We start from the raw sequence: 18,462 nt of genomic DNA, 5'->3' as shown, positions 1-18,462 counted from the left end.
AAGATATCACGGAGCAAAAATAAAAATAAGAATTCTCCTAACTTGGAGTAGAAATAAGCGTCCCTATGCCTATTAAATAAGGCATGGATTTTTAAATATTGCCTAGAATAAGGTAAGGTAAGATCTCTTGAAGTATGGAAAGATTTGGTAGAATAATTAAATTCTAGGTATGGAAGGAAATCAAGTAAGGAACCAAACAAAATAAAATAATTCTTTCGTTCCCCAAAATAGTGATTTTCGAAAATCACTTAAAAACAAAGGGCTCGATTTTTCTCTCTTCAAAAGGAAAATAATTAGGTCTTGGATTTAATTTGGATAAACATCCCAAGAATTAAATTAAATCCGGAAAAATAGAATTCCTTCTCCAAAAAGGCCAAGGGGTCGAAAATTTCAAGAATTAGGGTGACAAGTATTTATGGAAATTTTCTCTAATATTCTCACTCACCCTTAGATAATTAATTTACCACATAATCTCATAAATTAATATATCACATGCCACATCATTAAATCAATAAGTTTGACTTTTCAAACTTTCAACGCAAACCCTAGACTCAACTCGACCATATCATCACATGAAATAAATACATTCTCGATTCCACGTCATCACTAATAAATTCTAAGGCTCTAAAATTAGGGTTCTAAATTCCGAGATGTTACAGATATCAGGGTGTGCTGATCTCACCAGTGCACTAGGACTTAAATAGAGAAGACAGAAATCCTTTCCCTCGGAGGAGAGAAAATTCGACCACCACTAGGAGTAGGGGGGCCGAAATTTTTTGGAGAAAATTTAAGTGTATTTTCTGTCTCCTTTATTCTCCTATTTATAATAAGTCACATATTGGGCCCAGTCAGGGATCTATGTAAGGCTTTGGATATGGGCTCCTCCAATTAGCTTTATTCTCATATTTATAATAAGTCACATATTGGAATATTACGAGCAGCCACTACAGAAGTAATATTGCACTCCCCATCCAAATCCGAAATTATAAGTATTTCGGGTTTCCAATACTTTATATTTATTTCTCACGCTTAAGATAGAAACATCCATTAATTAATTATTGTCTGCTATGGACTTAATTAATCAATATCTTATTTATTCCAAGAGAGGACTCAGCAAGAAATTCTTATTTATTATTCATAGAGTAATTAAACTCCAACTAGCTAGGTTCCGAATAATAAAACCTTATTTCAAGCTTCTCTTGAGGATGTTATCAAACGAGACTCACCTCGCGCACGATTCAACATAATAGCAATCCTAGCACCACTAGATATTAATCACCACTACCCAATATACCAGGCTTATTGGGTTGTGAAAAAATCGCACCATTTGGTTAGTCAAAGTAGTGCATAATCAATACCGTATGCTCAATGCTAACGTACATTGATTGAGAAAAATAATTTACGAGACCTCGTCTTTCGGTAGATAGCATAAAGACTGTCTCGCTGTTAAATCCATTCAGTGCTATACCACACCAACGTCATCTTATTTCAGTAAGGCTTAGAAATAATCGGACTGACATTGCAACCTTTCACGATAGGTAGTCTAAGCCTATCTATGTTGTGAAATTATTCTTTTTCTTTGTTTAGAACTGACCGTGTTACCTTAAAGTGAACGACGCCCACAAACCGGTCTACTAAAACAAAGACTTAGACTTTGTTAAGTTACTTATACATTTAAATATGCAATAAACATCCATTAAATGTAAAACATAACAACATTATGACAAAAATAATCTGTTTATTCATTTGGAAAATAAAATAAGAGTTTTAACAGTATTCAATCACTCGAAAGGTGATTTCTAGTATACAAATTCTAACAAGTTTTACGTATACAAGCAAGATTCTATTCGCGCGAAACTTGCTCGAAACATGCTTTTCAGTATACCAAACCTAACAGAAATGTGCATAGCTGTAATATGAAACTCTTTTTTGTATATATACATTATCTCATATATTATAAACCCACATATTGGTGAACACAAATCTAGCCGTTGAAGGGGATTATTGATTAAGGCGCAATGCAGCCATTGACACAAACATGCATATATATGTTTGATTGAATTTTGATCTGAATTATAAAAATGCTTCATAACCATTTTTGAGTAACCGCAGAATCATGTACATCACACTCACCATTATCCAACCATTCTTCTCCTCCACCCACCGAAAAATCCAAATTCAATCCATCTCCGATCAAGCCCCTATTATCAATCCCACTAGAAAATGTTGGAATATATAAGATATATGTTGGAAGAGTAATTTAGTTTGGAGAAAATATTTAAAAGGAAAATGGTGGAATATGTGGGAAATGATTTAGGAGAGGTTGGTGATGTGGGAACACAAAAGAAACACTTTATTTCTCAAACTCTCTCAAGTTCACAACTTGTTCAACTTCTCAACTACTCAAAATGGTACAACTATGCCATATTTATAGGCATACATCTCATATTCTAGAATTCTCTACTAGATTCTTTAGTATTTTATATCTAGATTTTTTCTCCATAAAAATCTAGGGAATTCTTCTTAAATATCTAGATATTTTCCTAACATCTAGGGAATTCTTCTTAAATATCTAGATATTTCTACTAAAAAATCTAGATATTCTCTATATTCTAGAGAAATTTTTTTCTAGTTAATTCTACCAACAAATCTAGATATTTTCTTCTTTTTTTGGTAATTACCAAGGGTATCCACCGGCGGGCTTAGTGACTATTTCCCGCACTGATTAGTAGGTACCTCAATGGGTTATGCCTATTCTAGATAATTCTACATAATATCTAGATATTTACAAAATTAAGTTTACATTTTAATATTCCAACATCCCCCTTAAACTTGATTTGTCATTCCGAGCAGCGTTCTGATCTTGATAAAGTATTCGTACTTGAGGGGCTTTGTGAAAATATTGGCAACTTGATCTTGCGATTTCACAGACTCTACTTGGAATCTCCTGATTTGCAACGCATGCTCTGATGGTAGCCGGTGTCGATGTGCTTGCTTCGGTTGTGGAACACTGGATTTCTGGATGGCGCAATCGCCGACTTGTTATCCACACAAATAGTTGTTGGCTCCTTTTGTGGCCACCCGAGCTCCGACGTGTCATTCTTCTCTATGTCTTTGATCTCTTCATCCATCGCGACTCGCCAATTTTCACTTGTTTTAGCTTCTTCAAAGCTAACTGGTTCACAATCAGCAGATAAACAAAATAAGGTGAGATCTTCTAAACTTTCGGTGTCGTCATTCACTTCACCTAAAATTCTGCGTGTTCTGTGGCTCTTTCATTCAAGTAAGATGGTGGTGAGTTTCTGACGGTTGATGCAGGAGATGTAGATAGAGTTGTTTGTTCTTGTTGTACCTTTGTCACCGGCTCGATTGTTCCTTGATCTCCAAATGGAAGTATGAATGTGTAGTCATTGTTTGAGCCGAAATCCCATACTCCTCTTCATCGAACTCCACGTCTCGGCTAATCATGGTTTTCTGCGAAGTTGGATCATATAACTTATAGCCTTTAGTGTTAGAGTCGTACCTGACGAAAATGAATGGTTTGCTTTTGTCATCGAGTTTACTCCTCGTCTGATCCAGTACATGTGCATAGGCTTTGCTCCCGAACACTCTCAAGTGGGCAATCCCTGGTTTTCTTCCGTTCCAAGCTTCTTGAGGAGTCATTCCCCACACACTTTTTGTTGGAGACCTATTAGACAGGTACACCGCGCACGCCACTGCTTCTGCCCAAAGCTCTTTAGGCAAATTTTTCGTCTTCAACGTACTTCGAGTCATCTCAACGATGGTCATGTTCTTTCGTTCAACCACTTCATTCTGCTGGGGGGTTCTCGGAACTATGAGTAGCCGTCGAATTCCGCTTTCTTTGCAAAATTCCAGAAATTCCGTGGATGTGAATTCTCCACCTCGGTCGGTCCTCATTGCTTTGATTTGTAGACCGCTTTCTTTCTCGACAGCTGCCTTGAACTTCTTGAAGGCGTCAAATGCTTTTGATTTCTGCTTCAAGAAGTATACCCACGTTTTTCTTGAAAAATCGTCAATAAAAAGTAGGAAATAATTATTTTTACTGAGGGAGGTTGGCTTGATTGGTCCACACGTCTGCATGGATTAACTCCAATGGCTTATGAGCTCACGAACTTGACTCCTTTGGGAATGGCTTTCTGAAGTGCTTCCCAACTAAGCATCCTTCATAGAGTTGATCGGGATGCTCGATGGGTGGTAATCAATGGCGGATCCAGAAACCAAATATCGTGGGGTCGGACTAGAAAATAAATATTTAAATTAATTATTTTTATAAATATATATTGTATTAATATAAATAATTAATGTGAGAATTATCAATATTATGAAAATAACATACTCTCTCCGTCCCAAGATAAGCGAGACATATTTCTTTTTGGGATGTCCCACTATTAAATGAGTCATTTCTCTTTTATAGCATAAAATTCTAACTTTTACTCTATTCCTCACATACTTTATTCTCTCTTTACTTCTCTATTTTTCTGTCTCTCATATTTTACTCTTTCTACTTTAACTATTTAAATATCAATTCCTTAAATCTCATGCCCAAAAGAAGTAGGTCACTTATCTTGGGACGGAAGGAGTATAATTTTTTCCTTAACATCGCAAATTTTGAAAATTTAATTTGAATATGAAGAATAAGGTTGAAATCTACATTATAAAATAAAAAAATATGAAATTAGGGAATATTGACTCTATATTCATTAAAGTACTATGTGTTTATTTTAAATAAGTTTGATTTATTGATACGTAAGAAATATATTTAACCTTAATTGAAATTATTTGATGAGAATTTATTTGAAATGAAATTCTATTAATTATTACAAACAAAGAAAGAAATTTTCACATCCTATTTTACAGTTAAGATACACCATAATTCAGAGTCTCGAGATATTTAATCTACAGAGTACTCCATTAACTTTAGTTAAATTTTATTTTTAATTTTTTTTATGAACTTTGTAAATATTGGGAAAAAGAATGACTATACAAATACTTTTCATATTTCATTCTCTCTCCTCTTCTTCCTCAAAAGCGCCAAACCCAGTTTCATCTCTCTCTTTATGGAAACAAACCGAAAGAATTCTCTACATCTCTTCATTCTCGATAATCGCCGTCTCCCCTGCCGCGAGGCCGCCGCTGGATTCCGGGCTTCATCTCACCCTACGTTGGTGGGTCGAAGATGCGAACGTTGTGGGTCGGAGGCTGATGAATAGAGCTTTCCGGCGGCACTCTGGGAAGGGTGGTGGGGTTGGCCGACCCCACTCGACCCCACCTGGATCCCCCGATGGTGCTAATCCTCATACCATTTCTTTATCTGATAGCACTTTCAAGCTACCAAAATTCAAGTGCCCAAATCGAAGATGCCATAGCCAAGACTTATCTTTATAACATGCTTGAAGGCACTTCACCACATCATTTTGAACATTTAATAAAAACATCCTATTCTTGGACATTGACACTTTGGCAACTAAATCATTTTTGCCATCTTCTCTAAGAGTTGTCCAAGACTCAATATATTGTTTCTCATATTGGGCACGTAATATATGTTTGAAATAAAATCATGAGCTCCATTTTTCAAACGAATTAAAATCTTGTCTTTTCCTTTAACTGGAGTTTTAGATTCATCACCAAAGGAGACATTAACACTTACTGATTCATCAAGCTCCACGAACATGCTCTTGTTCCCGCACATATAGTTGCTCGCTCCTATGTCGAGCTACCACATATCATCTTTTCTTCCAGCTTCTCCTTTATAAGTTAGAAGAACACATCCATTTTCTTCATTTTCTTCATTTGTATTCTCCATGGCCTTTTCTTCAACTTTTGATTTTGTCTCTCTGCACTCAGAAGCATAGTGCCCCCCTATCTATGACAATTATAACACTCTATTGAAGATTTATCATACCTCGACTGTGGATTGCTCCTTCCTCGTCCTATACTTGTAGACTCCTTTCTTTTCAATGTTGGAAAAATGGTGCTTGCACTCGAGATCTTCTCGAAATCGTCGTCCCCTAAAGCTTGGTAGATGAGATAGAAGCCTTCTTGTCTCTCTTTCTCGCATCTCGCAATCTATCCCTTTGTTGTTGGGATAGACCGGTCTCGTCTTGCGGCTCCTCGTAGTCATTCTCCACGATCTCCCAAACGTCGTGGGCTCCCAATAACGCTTTCATCTTGATACTCCAATTATCAAAACTGCTCTTGTTGAGCATGGGGACTTGGAACGACGGCAAGTTAGCCATACTACAGGTAGGAACTTATGGCTCTGGTACCACTTTGTTGGAATATATAACATATATGTTGGAAGAGTGATTTAGTTTGGAGGAAATATTTAAGAGGAGAATGGGTGGAATATGTGGAATATGATTTAGGAGAGGTTGGTGATGTGGGAACACAAAAGAAACACTTTATTTCTCAAACTCTCTCAAGTTCACAACTTGTTCAACTTCTCAAAATGGTACAACTATACCATATTTATAGGCATACATCTCACATTCTAGAATTCTCTACTAGATTCTTTAATCTAGATATTTTCCTAACAGAGAATACATGTCGCATTGTCGCTTATATGTGAGTATGAGAGCATGCGCTGATAAATGATCACTCACACATGTTTGTAAATGAAATGTGAAAATTTTCTATTAAAAAAACTCACAAACTCTATTTTTTTTGTTACAACAAACTCAAAGTATATCTGAAATTAACTAAACCCTAGATTTTGACTCATCGGAAGCCAAGGATGCATGGTTGTGTTGACTGTTGTGTATATGGCAAAAATTATTACAATACAATTCCCCACTAGTTTCATTTATTAGTATTATTTACTTATTTAAATCTGGATATGTTCACTAGAAAATATCATTTTAGTTACAAGAGTTCTACATTTGAAACGTTAAGAAAGATGGATAATCAGGATCTTATAACTGATTATTTAATAAAAATATGTGAAAAGTTACGTGTAAACCATAGATTATTAATCTCTAAAATGTTAGGCTATGTCACCCGCCACCGAAAAGAAGGCAACAAAAGTGAAACAAACCACTCTTTCTCAACCATTACTATCACTATAAACCCTATGATTCCACCACCTCAACATTTTGTTTTAACGGTCAGAAATCGCAGCCATATATATCAAACTCCTATATAAGGGTAGTACACTTTCACTACTTTTACTTATCATTTGAATTTCAATCACCTCTATATATAAGCAGCAGGCAGTAGACTTACACCACTTTTACTTATCATTTTTAATTCTATCACCTCTACACATATAAGCCCCCACCGATCCCTTAACACAAAATCTAAGAAAAAAAGCCACACTTTGATTAATTCTTTAATTTGATCATTTTGACAACATGAAGAAAGGAATGAGCCCTAATTTAAATTATAACGGCAGTGAAGTCGCAAGGGGAGTGAGCAACACTCCACGTCATCCGATGCGAATCAGCAAAGATTCACACGTCATCCAAAAACCCCCTTCTAATCACCAACCATCCGCCGGCGCGAAGCCGCGGCAGCCGTTGATCATATACACGCACTCGCCCAAGGTCATCCACGCCGCGCCGAGCAACTTCATGAAGCTGGTGCAGAGGCTCACCGGCCAGTCCGACGACGGCGACGGGGAGGCAGCCGCGGCAAAAGTGGAGGTGGAGACGCTCAAGGAGGAGGACGAAAAAGTAGACACGAGCAGCGGCGGATTTGGCAATACCGTTGGCGGCGGCATCGCATCGTACGACGAGAATTATGAAACGGCGTCGTCGGTTGATGATCGGAGATTTGTGGCCGACGTGAATCAGGAGGCGATGTACAGAATGCCGTATTTGGTGGAGGCGGAGCCGCAATTAAATGGATCGAGTGATTTCTATTGCTCGCCGCGGACGAGCGCGATGTTCCAATCGGCGATGGCGGCGACCGCGATCTCACCGTACATGGATTACATGAAGCCGTATACCGAGTACTAACCGTTGGATTCATTGTGGTGGATGAAGATTTATTAAGAGGTGAAACTATTTCATTTTTGTTACGATTTAGGTTTGGGTAGACAAGAGATTTGGATGAAATTATTTCATTATTTATGATTTAGATTTGCCTAGAGAAAACATTTTAATTCTTTAATTAATCAGCCATGTGTGAAGGTTGATTGCTACATCCTTTGCATATTTGTGCTGCTAATAAATTTTGCAGACAGGTCTACACATTTATTTGTTGAGTTAATTAAATTCTATTCTCGTTGTATGAATTTTTACTCATCAAGCCAAGTTAAATTACTTAAAAATATTACTCCCTTCATCTCCATAAACGAGACATTTCTTTTAAACATGAGATTTAAGAATATGGTATTTAGATAATTAATTATAGAAATTATAAAGTAAGGAGAGAATAATCCTATACTAATTTAGCAAAAAAATGGCTCACTTTAAATTGGACATAAGCAATACGAGTCTTATGGTGGGCAGATGATGTAATAGTAATGTTATTTCATGCCGGAACCAAAATGCTAAATAAGCTTTTCCCGTTTGAGCTATTAAAATTTGCACCATTAATTTAGTTATATTTACTCATAAAAGGTCTTCCTACTGTACAGTGGCGGATCCAGAACTTTTGACTTGGGAGTGCGATAAATTTTTACATGAAGTAATAGCCGTTATTCAGAAATCATCTTTTACATTATTTTGAAAAAGTTTCGGTGAAAACGTAAACAATATTGGTCATCATTTAGATTACCTTAACATTCTATTTTATTTTTCTAAACCTTACTAATATTTAATAAAAAAATCTCATTTTCATATAATAATTATTAAATATAATAAAAAAAAGTAACAATTGTTACATAGAAGTATATAATTATAAAATATTATTGATAATATATTTCCAATGGTTACCATTCTAGACACCAATTTGTTTTAATAAGATAAGAAAATTAATTTGGTGTCCAAATAGAATTGAACACATGATCTAATCAATGAGAAAGAAGAGCAATACCACTAGACCATTTGACAACTTTGATATTAGTTAATCTCAAATAGTACCTAATAATTCGAGAATTTTGGGGTAACCACCGTCCCCCCTTTTCCTTAATTGGCTCCGCCAATGCTACTATATTGTAGAAATTAGAATGGATGTCATAAAAGATCCTTTGCAACGTCAATACAAGTAACTTTTAATCTTGGATGACTGGCAAAACTTCGATTTAGTAGAGTGGCAAAACTTTGATTTAGGATCTAAGAAATGGCAAAACTAGGACAAAAGAAATGGCAAAATGATAGTATTGTTATTTTTAGAAATGGAACTATTTTTGTAGAGTGAGGGAATACATGCTACTCCCTCTCTCCGCGAATAGGAATCCCATTTTTTCATTTTAGTCCGTCCGCAAATAGAAGTCTCAGTTCACTTTTACTATAAATGGTAATAGAGTCACACCTTCCACTAACTCATTTCACTCACATTTCATTTAAAACTATTATATTCAAGTGGGACTCCTATTCCAATAACTTTTTTCTACCCATTTTTCATAACATTTCTAAAAACTCATGCCGCCCATAAATGAGAATCCTAATGGCAGACGGAGGGAGTATCTAGCTAGTAAGAATTAATTCTGTTATAATAAACTTTCAAAGCTCTAGCACATAATACATCTTAAAAACAAGAATTAAATGAAATAAAAACAGTGTCTTGATTGTTGGTAATTCAAATATATTAATAACAAAAATAATTCTCCACCCGTTTCTCTATAGTAAGAGAGAGAATAATGGAGAGAAGAGCATCATAGCCTACCAAAAATGCTATATTTTCGGTATTTTTTTTGATACCGTAAGTCTGACATTATGTTATTTTGACATCTTTCCCCACCCCAAGTTACAAGCCCTCATACATAAAATTTAATTTATAAGTTTCAAAGTTATGATATAAGACAAAGATATGGGATGGGATGGATCTTTGATAAATCTCGGCAACTTCCCCACATAAAATTTTACCTAAAGTAAAAATGGCCAAATTTTTACTCAAAGAACCAATTCGCCCAAAAGAGGAATGCAAAATCAAAAATAAATTAAAACCTTATATGTTGAAAATAAAAATTTAGTATTCATTTTAAAACAATTTACGCAATCAATTAAATACAAATAGCATTAACTTTTAGCTTTATGATGTTAATTCTATCAAGTTTATACTAGAATTTCACTTTCTCCTGATTGACAATCTAGTAACACAGCAAAGAGTAGTATAGGGGTCTCAATATGTTGCTCCATTGGGCTAAACTTTTAGCTTTTTTTATGAACAAATAAACAGAAAATATTAATACCATGTCATGGTGAGCTCAAAGCCAAATCCTTTTACCCATGATATTATTGGCTATACCACAAGAGCAACACACATTTCTGCTAAAGAGGCGACGTTCATTTAATTATAATGCTATACAACACATGCCTATAAAAATATTAATAAGTGAACCATATAAGAATAACATAATCAAACTCAGCCGGAGACAATAATCGTCTTAAATAATGATGATAAGTAGAGAACTATTTTTTCTAAAAGCCATAGGCATAATTTATATTCCAGCAGTTTTGCTACCTAACCTATTTGAGGAACCAACTGAGGACTCAAGAAAACAGAAGCAGGAATGAGAATTTACCCAGTGGACTCACCGCGCATCGATTCCAGGGGGTTGCAAAACACAGCACATTGTAGAAAGAGGATTAACCAATTCTAAATTCTTCTAAAATACAGCACTAGAATTAGTAGTAGTTTCATAAGAGGGGAGCACTAATGGCCAACAACATACCAACTTGACGACGTCTCAGAACGCGTACAACATACACAGGCATGTTTCTGAAAGTTTTAGAATGGAGTTCTACATGTAGACAGTTCCCAACTTAACCACATTTACCACAGTATAACTGCAACTAGCATCTTAACCAAAACAACGCAGCTTAGAACTCCCGTTGTTGACTTGCATTGTGCCTTGCCAACTCAACCTAGACAGAGCGCAAAAATTTATACTTATTATCTAACCAGTAACCACAATGGAAATGCAAGTATTCATAAACCAAAGATGGATACAGCACATGACATAGCGAAACAAGACGCAATTGCCAGCGTCAATAACCAAAGAGAAATTACTACATGGAGAGAACCAGCAGAGATAGGCAGGACTAATACATGAGATGCATTTGACAGGCGATGTATCACTAATGTCACGGTAAAAGAACACTAGGAAGATAGTATTACCTCAAATGTGTTCTTCAAATGATCGAGTTCCTTGTCCAGATCATTGATAGCCTGATTATATGCCTGCATTGGTGAAGATTGGCTCGTGGTTTGGATCTGCAAATTGGCCAGCCAAAAAATATCAAACACATAAAAATCGAGAGAGAAGTCACCAATTACAAACAAGTTGAGAGAGAAGACTTCAAACTGATAGAAAGAATTGCAATTAAAGTTTCAGATATATACTTTAACATATGAAGCCAATGAGCGACAAAAGACTCGTAATTTTAGACCCCAGAAAAAGAAACACAATGTTCTACAAACTTAATTTCCAAAGCTCAATTTGTATGCTCAGATGCAAAAATAGAAAAAATGGAACATTTTCAAAATGTTTCAAAATGCACAACTTAGATAAAGACAATATGAGATCCTCAGCTCTAAGTTTCCAACATCTACACAATTCTGCAAAATTATTCTTCAGTATAAACTGCCACACTAAGCTTACCATATTGCTATTGCCAAGGATTTTACAGTAATCTAGCACAAACAAAACAATATAATTCCTAAATCGAGAACCAAAAAATGAATTAAACAATCGGAGTGATGAAAAGAGAAACTCCAGAAAGAAAAGATACAAACCCTTATAAGTATTTTGTACTGAAGCGGGTGCGGCAGCTTGTATCCGGCAAACAAAACGTTCTCATCTCTGTGCAATTGCCTGATTTTGGGGAAAATAGGGTTCAATAACGCAACGCCGCGCACGATCAAACACCGTGAAAAGGAAGGGAGAAAATTGACATACATGCGGAGAATGTTGCCGATTGTGTGGTCCTCACGCTCGACGGTGAACGTCGCCGCGTTGATGATCTTCGTGTCCCTCTCGTACGAAACCCTTATGCAACCAATTTTAAAAATCATTACCAAAAAATCAAAAAAACGCAGCAGAGATCGAATAGTGTAAGCGACAATATATTTAGAGGATGAGAGAAAGAATACTTGGAGACGCCTTCAGGGACGACGAATCGCTCGTAACGATCAGGGGCATTCATCTTTCACCCTTCTTCTCACTGTTGCACAGCTGAAACTCAAAACGACGAAGAGGTGAAATGACAAATGGGCCCAAAAATGGGGGGTTTTATTTGTAGAATTGGGCTTATTATTTTATTGTCGCATTCGCTCTATATAACATATTCATGAGCCCACACTTCATCATATAAATGAGCTAATTAGATGATAGTATAAATTACCTTGCAAATATAAAAATTTCTACTAATTAAAAGATTTTTATGCTTAAATTAGAATTTATGGTATTCGATTTATAAGTATTTTTTTTTGTGCACAAATTATCAATATATGCAGCATATGTTAGCGAGTTTGCTGACTAGTCCGGATAAGTTGTGATTACAATCAAGGGGTGAACTTCAAAAATGGTCCTTAGACTATGGGTTTATCTCGAAAATGGTCCCTGAACTTTAAAAATATTACCAGCAGTCCCTGGACTAAGGGTTAGTATCAAAAACGGTCCTTTTGCACTGTTTCGAAACGAAAATGCCCTTTTGAAGGGTTTTAGGTGGTTTGGACAATTTGGTCTTTTTACACTTTTAACATTTTAAATATGGTATTATTTCAGTTATGTACTATATCTGATATTATTTCAAAATTATCATTCTTCTTCTCTTTTTTCATCCTTCACTTTGTTTCTTTATTTCAATATTAGATTTAATTTTACAAAATTAAATTTTAAATTTCAGTTTTTAAATATAAATAAAATTTTTTAATTATAAAAATTATTAAATAACAAAAATTAATAGTCATAATCAACATTTGATAGTGTCTAATATTTAATCAATAAGATATAACTACGCCTTAGTTTTAATCAATATTTAATAGCTTTAATCATATATAGATCATATAACACGATTTATTCTGAAATAAATATGCATCTAATGTAAAACTAATATAATTTTCATTTATTAATTTGAAAACAATCAAAATGACTAGAAAATTTCAACAAAAATACTGCTATATAAAAATTTTAGTCAACTTCATAATATTCAATCACAAGCAATTATAACAACCGAACGAAGGCTAAATAGAATAGCTCTTATTTTTCCATCATGATTAATATTACTTTTCTGTACTTCTTCAATTCAGCTGAATATTATATTAAATAACAAAAATTAATAGTTTTAATCAATATTTCTAGTGTCCATGAATTAATAGTTTTAATTAAAAAAAATTATTGATATTTAAAAATAAATTTTAAAATTTCATTTTATTAATTAAATCTAATATTGAAATAAAGAAACAAAATGAAGGATGATAAAAGGGAAGAAAAATGATAATTTTGAAATAATATCAGATTTAGTACATAACTGAAATAATATCATATTTAAAATGTTAAAAGTGTAAAAAGACCAAATCGCCCAAATCGCCCAAAACCCCTCAAAAGGGCATTTTCGTCACGAAACAGTGCAAAAGGACCGTTTTTGATATTAACCCTTAGTCCAGGGACTACTGGCGATATTTTTAAAGTCCAGGGACCATTTTCGAGATAAACCTATAGTCCAGGGACCATTTTTTAAGTTCACTCTACAATCAAATATGACTAGGGGTGGGTAGGTACGGTAATACCTTACCGAAACCATCATACCGTATACCTTACCAAAAATTCGGTATGAGAAAAAATCATACCTTTACCTTACCAAAATTTTCTGTATACCTTATTCGGTATGACAAATTTCAATACTGATACCATACCTTATTTTCAGTATGTCGTACCTAAATTCGGTATACCGTACTTTTGGGGTATGCCAGTGTTTTACGGTAAATCGGACTACGGTATGACGTACCAAAATCTCATTATTTTGTAAATAATTCTAAATAGTAAAACAAAGAAAATAATATTTCAAAATACTTAGAAACACATTAAATTTAATCAAACTCAAACATATTCAAATAATGTTAAAAAAACTGCAACAATTAAACTCCACGCAATCATACGACGTTCAACGATATTTGTTTGAAACTAATTTAACTAAAATATTAGTATATTTGTTTGAAACTAATTGATTCAACGATATCTAGTTTTCCTAATTGAGTTCATTTGATTTTATATTTAATTACATGATTAGCCGACAACTATAATGAGGCAATATTTGATTTCTACAAGTAAATATTTATTTGTTTGGTAAAAGTACGAATTTACTTGATATAATTTGGCATATATTGATATCGGTATATACCGAAAATCACGGTATACACCTAAAATTACGGTATGTACCGTATTTTCGGTATACCCCGGTATACCTCGGTATAGGAAAATTCATACCGTTACCGTTACCGTACCTTGGTATACCAAAAATTCGATATTTTCGGTATTTTTTCGATACAATAAGGGTGATATTTCGATATTTTTACCCAGCCCTAAATATGACCGAGATTTAAAAGTTTGAATAATTGAGGAGTCACAAATTTGTGCAAAGGTCATAAATAAATAAAATTACAAAATACATTGCGTAAATTTTTTAACTGGTCAACGTTATATAAGGAAGTTAAGTCATTGTTTCCAATGTATATTTGTGAATTTCGTCGGATGATAGTAGTACATAATTATTTCTCATATATCCTTTTCCGGACTATATTCTCAATTTATCATAGTTGTGCATAAAAAAGGTAACTAGAATTTCACGATGGCGAAATTGCTAGTAACTTTTTAGATTACATTTTAATGAAAGAAATATTAGCACTCCCTTTTTAACAAGAAAATAACATTAATCCACCAAGGCACATTAAAAAATAAATAAACTAGCCCTATTATTTACAAATTGAGTAACAAATAATCAACAATTTTTTATTGAAATTATTTACGGAGAGCATAGTTTTCCATCTCTCGATTTCTTCTAATCCGGTCCAAATCAGTTGCCGGTTCTTTACCTAGACGCTATAACGGCGTCAGCTTCCCACCACGTATCGCCTTTTGACTTTCCCGCACTCCCTAACGGCCTCCTAACGTTCCTCACATCACCAACCGTTACCACCCCGCTGACGTCATTCTCCACCGGAAGCTTCCACTCCGCGACCAGCGCCGCGACTCTGCTCCTCATCCTCCAGTCGTAACCACCTAAAATCACGCCGTCTCCCTTCCCGTTGCTCTCCGCCATCAGCAATAACGCCGGCACCGGCCAGATATCGCCGCGAATCTCGCTAGATTTCTCTTCCTGGTGGCGATTCCACGTAGAAACAATGCTATTCGGATCGAAATTGAATAGATAATCATCAATTTCTAGGCTAAACCCTAAGCTATCCCAAAGCTTAACAACATTTTTACCACAGGCGAATTCCGGCCACACGCCGCCGCTGCTCCGCCGCTGGCTCTTGAAGCTGAGGATTGAACCTCTCACGCCAAAATCTCCATCAACGCGGTGTTGATCTCGACTTTTCACTTCTTCCTCTTCCTGTTCATCATCCGAAGACGCTAGCGATACGTCGTCGTCTTCGTCGCTGAACTCGAATACGTCTTCGGTTTGACTAGAACACGGTTTTACAGTGTGGAAACGAATGAAATTGAGCTTAATTCTTTTAATTATGCTGTTGAAAGTAGCAAAAATTGCCAAAATTAAAGCGCCATATTTCCACAAGGTTGGAATTGAAAATAAACGGGAGATTGTTGATGGATTTTGCAGGCATTTCATTCCTGCTTCGAAGTTGCACATGTTTATCTCTGGAATTACCATAATTTCTTCAATTTCGCAAGATTTTGTTGAATTGAATTTCACAGCTGGCTAAATATGTAATCTGTGTTTGTGATAGTTTGAGGTAGAGAAGGAGATGTTCCGGGAAGATGGTATGGTGTATATTTAATAAACGTGGAGTAATATTTAATTATAAAGATGACCAAAAAAATGTGGTAGTTAGTCAACATTGGATTGATTAGTGTGGTGGAGATGATTGGATTATTGGATAAAGATTCATTATCTAAATTTCATAAATTTATAGTATGACTCAAAAAAGGGAAGCCAAACACTCTTTCTCTCTAATTGGAATTTGACTTGGAAAACGAATGTGCGCTTATCTAATGAAATTTTATTTGGGATATTGACATCAATGGCACATATGATACCCAAATTTTATCTAAATACTAGGATGGCATAAGATTCTCCGGCAATAGAAGTTTTATTATCATTCCAAATATAACTCCATCCAATATTATAATTGACATTTCTTTTTAACATAAAGATTAAAATAAATATTTATCAAGTTAAGAAAAAAAGTAATAAAAATATGTAAATAGTTTATAACTCAACTATAGTGAAACATTTCAAAAATAAAAATAATTCAACTATGATATAACGGAAGATATATAACATTTCATATTGTTGGATTACAAACTCATCCTATAGTGCATGAGTGAGGGATGTTGCAAGCTATATATAAGTGTTGTTCAACTTCAGTTACTTTAAATTTTTTTAAAAACGACCAAAAACAATCCGTATAGGTTTAACCATATGCAAAGCGAAAAATATATATCAAAGTAATGTATACAATGCTACAATCCCAACACAAATATACTTTTATATTAAGGTTCTTCCAATTATTCATACTTTTACCAACCATGTCCATAAACTTTTATTTAATCAATTTTGTTTTATATCAAGTGAGTAATTCCGAGCCTCATTTTCTTGTTTCATATCTTACGATATTCTTATGAATTATATTTACATGAACTGCTAATTTATTGAGAAAACTCCATAAATATTGTGGAAGCAAAATTATATTCCAACCATGAACAGGGTAGTAATTGCAAAATTCTTTAGTCGCATAAAACGAAATTGAAACTGGTAAACAAATTACTGAATAAAACTAAAACCATCATTTATTAATCAGGTCTGTGTATATTGAGTTAAATGATCTGTGAAAATATTAAAATAGAAAACAAACATTATTTACAATACATGATTACATAATTAATATTGCTGCGTGGAAAGAGCATAAAAATTAGATAATTGACTAACTCACCCGTGACTCAGCAGTATCATCCCAAATTCATGGTTAGTGGCGTACATTTTTTCGGGGATTTAATCTCACAAGACGCGATCTCTCCAAAAACAACTCAGCATTTTCAGATTTTGGATTATTTTAATTTGGTTTTCATGAATTTGGAAATGTTGATGAACTCTGAATTTAGCAATATTTTATGTTTTATAATTACAGTCTAATTAATTTGATTTAGCAGTGACAATATTAGAGATGTGGTATCCACGATGATTTCTCTCAATGACCCCTTCCACGACTTATTTATAATATTGCATGATTTATTTATTTTCCTCTGATATCGCATGCGAACACAATTGAATAAAAACAAGTCCAAATATAAAGCCTTTTAGAATAAAAGGTGAATTGGTGATTACATCATCAATATAAATTCATTTATCCGGCTTCTTTGAAAAAATAAATAGATATGGAGATGTTAAGAAGACGAACGACATTTAGAATGACAACATGCCACTAATACACCATTAGATTTTGAAAACGGATAGCACACAGCCTGCCACCTGGCAGGGGAAATTCAATTAAAAAAAATGATATTTCATCGTGAAAGGGTAAAGAGGGCAGATACATTTTGGAGCAGTTATTCTCATTCCTTAATTTACGTTATTTTCATTATCTTCCTCCTAATTTCAAGTCAAATTTATTCACAGAATCTTCTTCTTCGTCTCTAGAAAATCAATCTATAATTTTTAACCAACATAAGCAATTCACGATTCCAGATTTCTTATTATCGATCAATGGAGATAAGTGATGCTATATTGGAGATCAGTAATTTTTCATTGACAAGAAAGCGGCCATGATTTTTTAGACGATCTGGAATATGATATCATTAATGATAAAGAGTTGAAGAACTGTTAGGTTGTATGGAGATCAGTAATTTGTAACTTTTTAGAAGGTAAGCAATTCCTAATTTTATAAAATTGAAGAGGGGATTGCTTTCTACGATTTTTCAGCTGGGATGGAAGAGGTTGGGCAAAGTATTGAGAGTTACTCCTCAACATTATCAGCAAGTGATAAGAGGAAAAGAGTTAGGGATTTTTGTTTCATTGAAAAACCGTATGTAATTTAACGTAGTTTGTTTTGGGCGAACATAGTTTGATTAACAGATTGCTTATGAATATACTTGACATTGCTTGTTAGTAGTTTGCTTATTACATACTCTGTATTTTAAACCATTCGCTAAAGCAC

General features: G+C 34.4%; 3 protein-coding genes across 3 annotated transcripts; 1 reads left to right on the top strand and 2 right to left on the bottom strand.

Annotated features, from left to right (window-relative positions):
* Nucleotides 1-7,206: 7,206 nt before the first annotated feature.
* On the top strand, nt 7,207-8,254 carry LOC125186521 (VQ motif-containing protein 20-like). The gene has a single exon (XM_048082893.1). The coding sequence runs from the start codon at nt 7,371-7,373 to the stop codon at nt 7,974-7,976; it is 606 nt and encodes a 201-aa protein (XP_047938850.1). The 5' UTR covers nt 7,207-7,370; the 3' UTR covers nt 7,977-8,254.
* A 2,444-nt stretch (nt 8,255-10,698) lies between these two features.
* Nucleotides 10,699-12,347, bottom strand: LOC125187510 (DNA-directed RNA polymerases II, IV and V subunit 11-like). The gene is made up of 5 exons (XM_048084110.1): nt 12,220-12,347; nt 12,026-12,115; nt 11,863-11,941; nt 11,245-11,340; nt 10,699-10,991 (listed from the first exon to the last, which is right to left on the bottom strand). The coding sequence occupies exons 1-5, from the start codon at nt 12,270-12,272 to the stop codon at nt 10,947-10,949; spliced, it is 363 nt and encodes a 120-aa protein (XP_047940067.1). The 5' UTR covers nt 12,273-12,347; the 3' UTR covers nt 10,699-10,946.
* A 2,808-nt stretch (nt 12,348-15,155) lies between these two features.
* Nucleotides 15,156-15,959, bottom strand: LOC125189255. Its single transcript, XM_048086548.1, has one exon. The coding sequence runs from the start codon at nt 15,957-15,959 to the stop codon at nt 15,156-15,158; it is 804 nt and encodes a 267-aa protein (XP_047942505.1).
* Between the last annotated feature and the right edge of the window lie 2,503 nt (nt 15,960-18,462).

This window comes from Salvia hispanica, chromosome 5 (assembly GCF_023119035.1).
Source record: "Salvia hispanica cultivar TCC Black 2014 chromosome 5, UniMelb_Shisp_WGS_1.0, whole genome shotgun sequence".
Classification (NCBI taxonomy): domain Eukaryota; kingdom Viridiplantae; phylum Streptophyta; class Magnoliopsida; order Lamiales; family Lamiaceae; genus Salvia; species Salvia hispanica.
This window is presented reverse-complemented; position numbering and strand designations above follow the sequence as displayed.

What these genes read in the sequence shown, in the direction of transcription:
- LOC125187510 (XM_048084110.1), bottom strand. Translation starts at nt 12,272, where the DNA reads ATGAATGCCCCTGATCGTTACGAGCGATTCGTCGTCCCTGAAGGCGTC. An exon ending in ATCGGCAACATTCTCCGCAT is followed by an intron (nt 11,942 to 12,025) that starts GTATGTCAATTT and finishes CCCCAAAATCAG; the next exon opens with GCAATTGCACAGAGATGAGA. An exon ending in AGTACAAAATACTTATAAGG is followed by an intron (nt 11,341 to 11,862) that starts GTTTGTATCTTT and finishes GCCAATTTGCAG; the next exon opens with ATCCAAACCACGAGCCAATC.
- LOC125186521 (XM_048082893.1), top strand. Translation starts at nt 7,371, where the DNA reads ATGAAGAAAGGAATGAGCCCTAATTTAAATTATAACGGCAGTGAAGTC.
- LOC125189255 (XM_048086548.1), bottom strand. Translation starts at nt 15,959, where the DNA reads ATGGTAATTCCAGAGATAAACATGTGCAACTTCGAAGCAGGAATGAAA.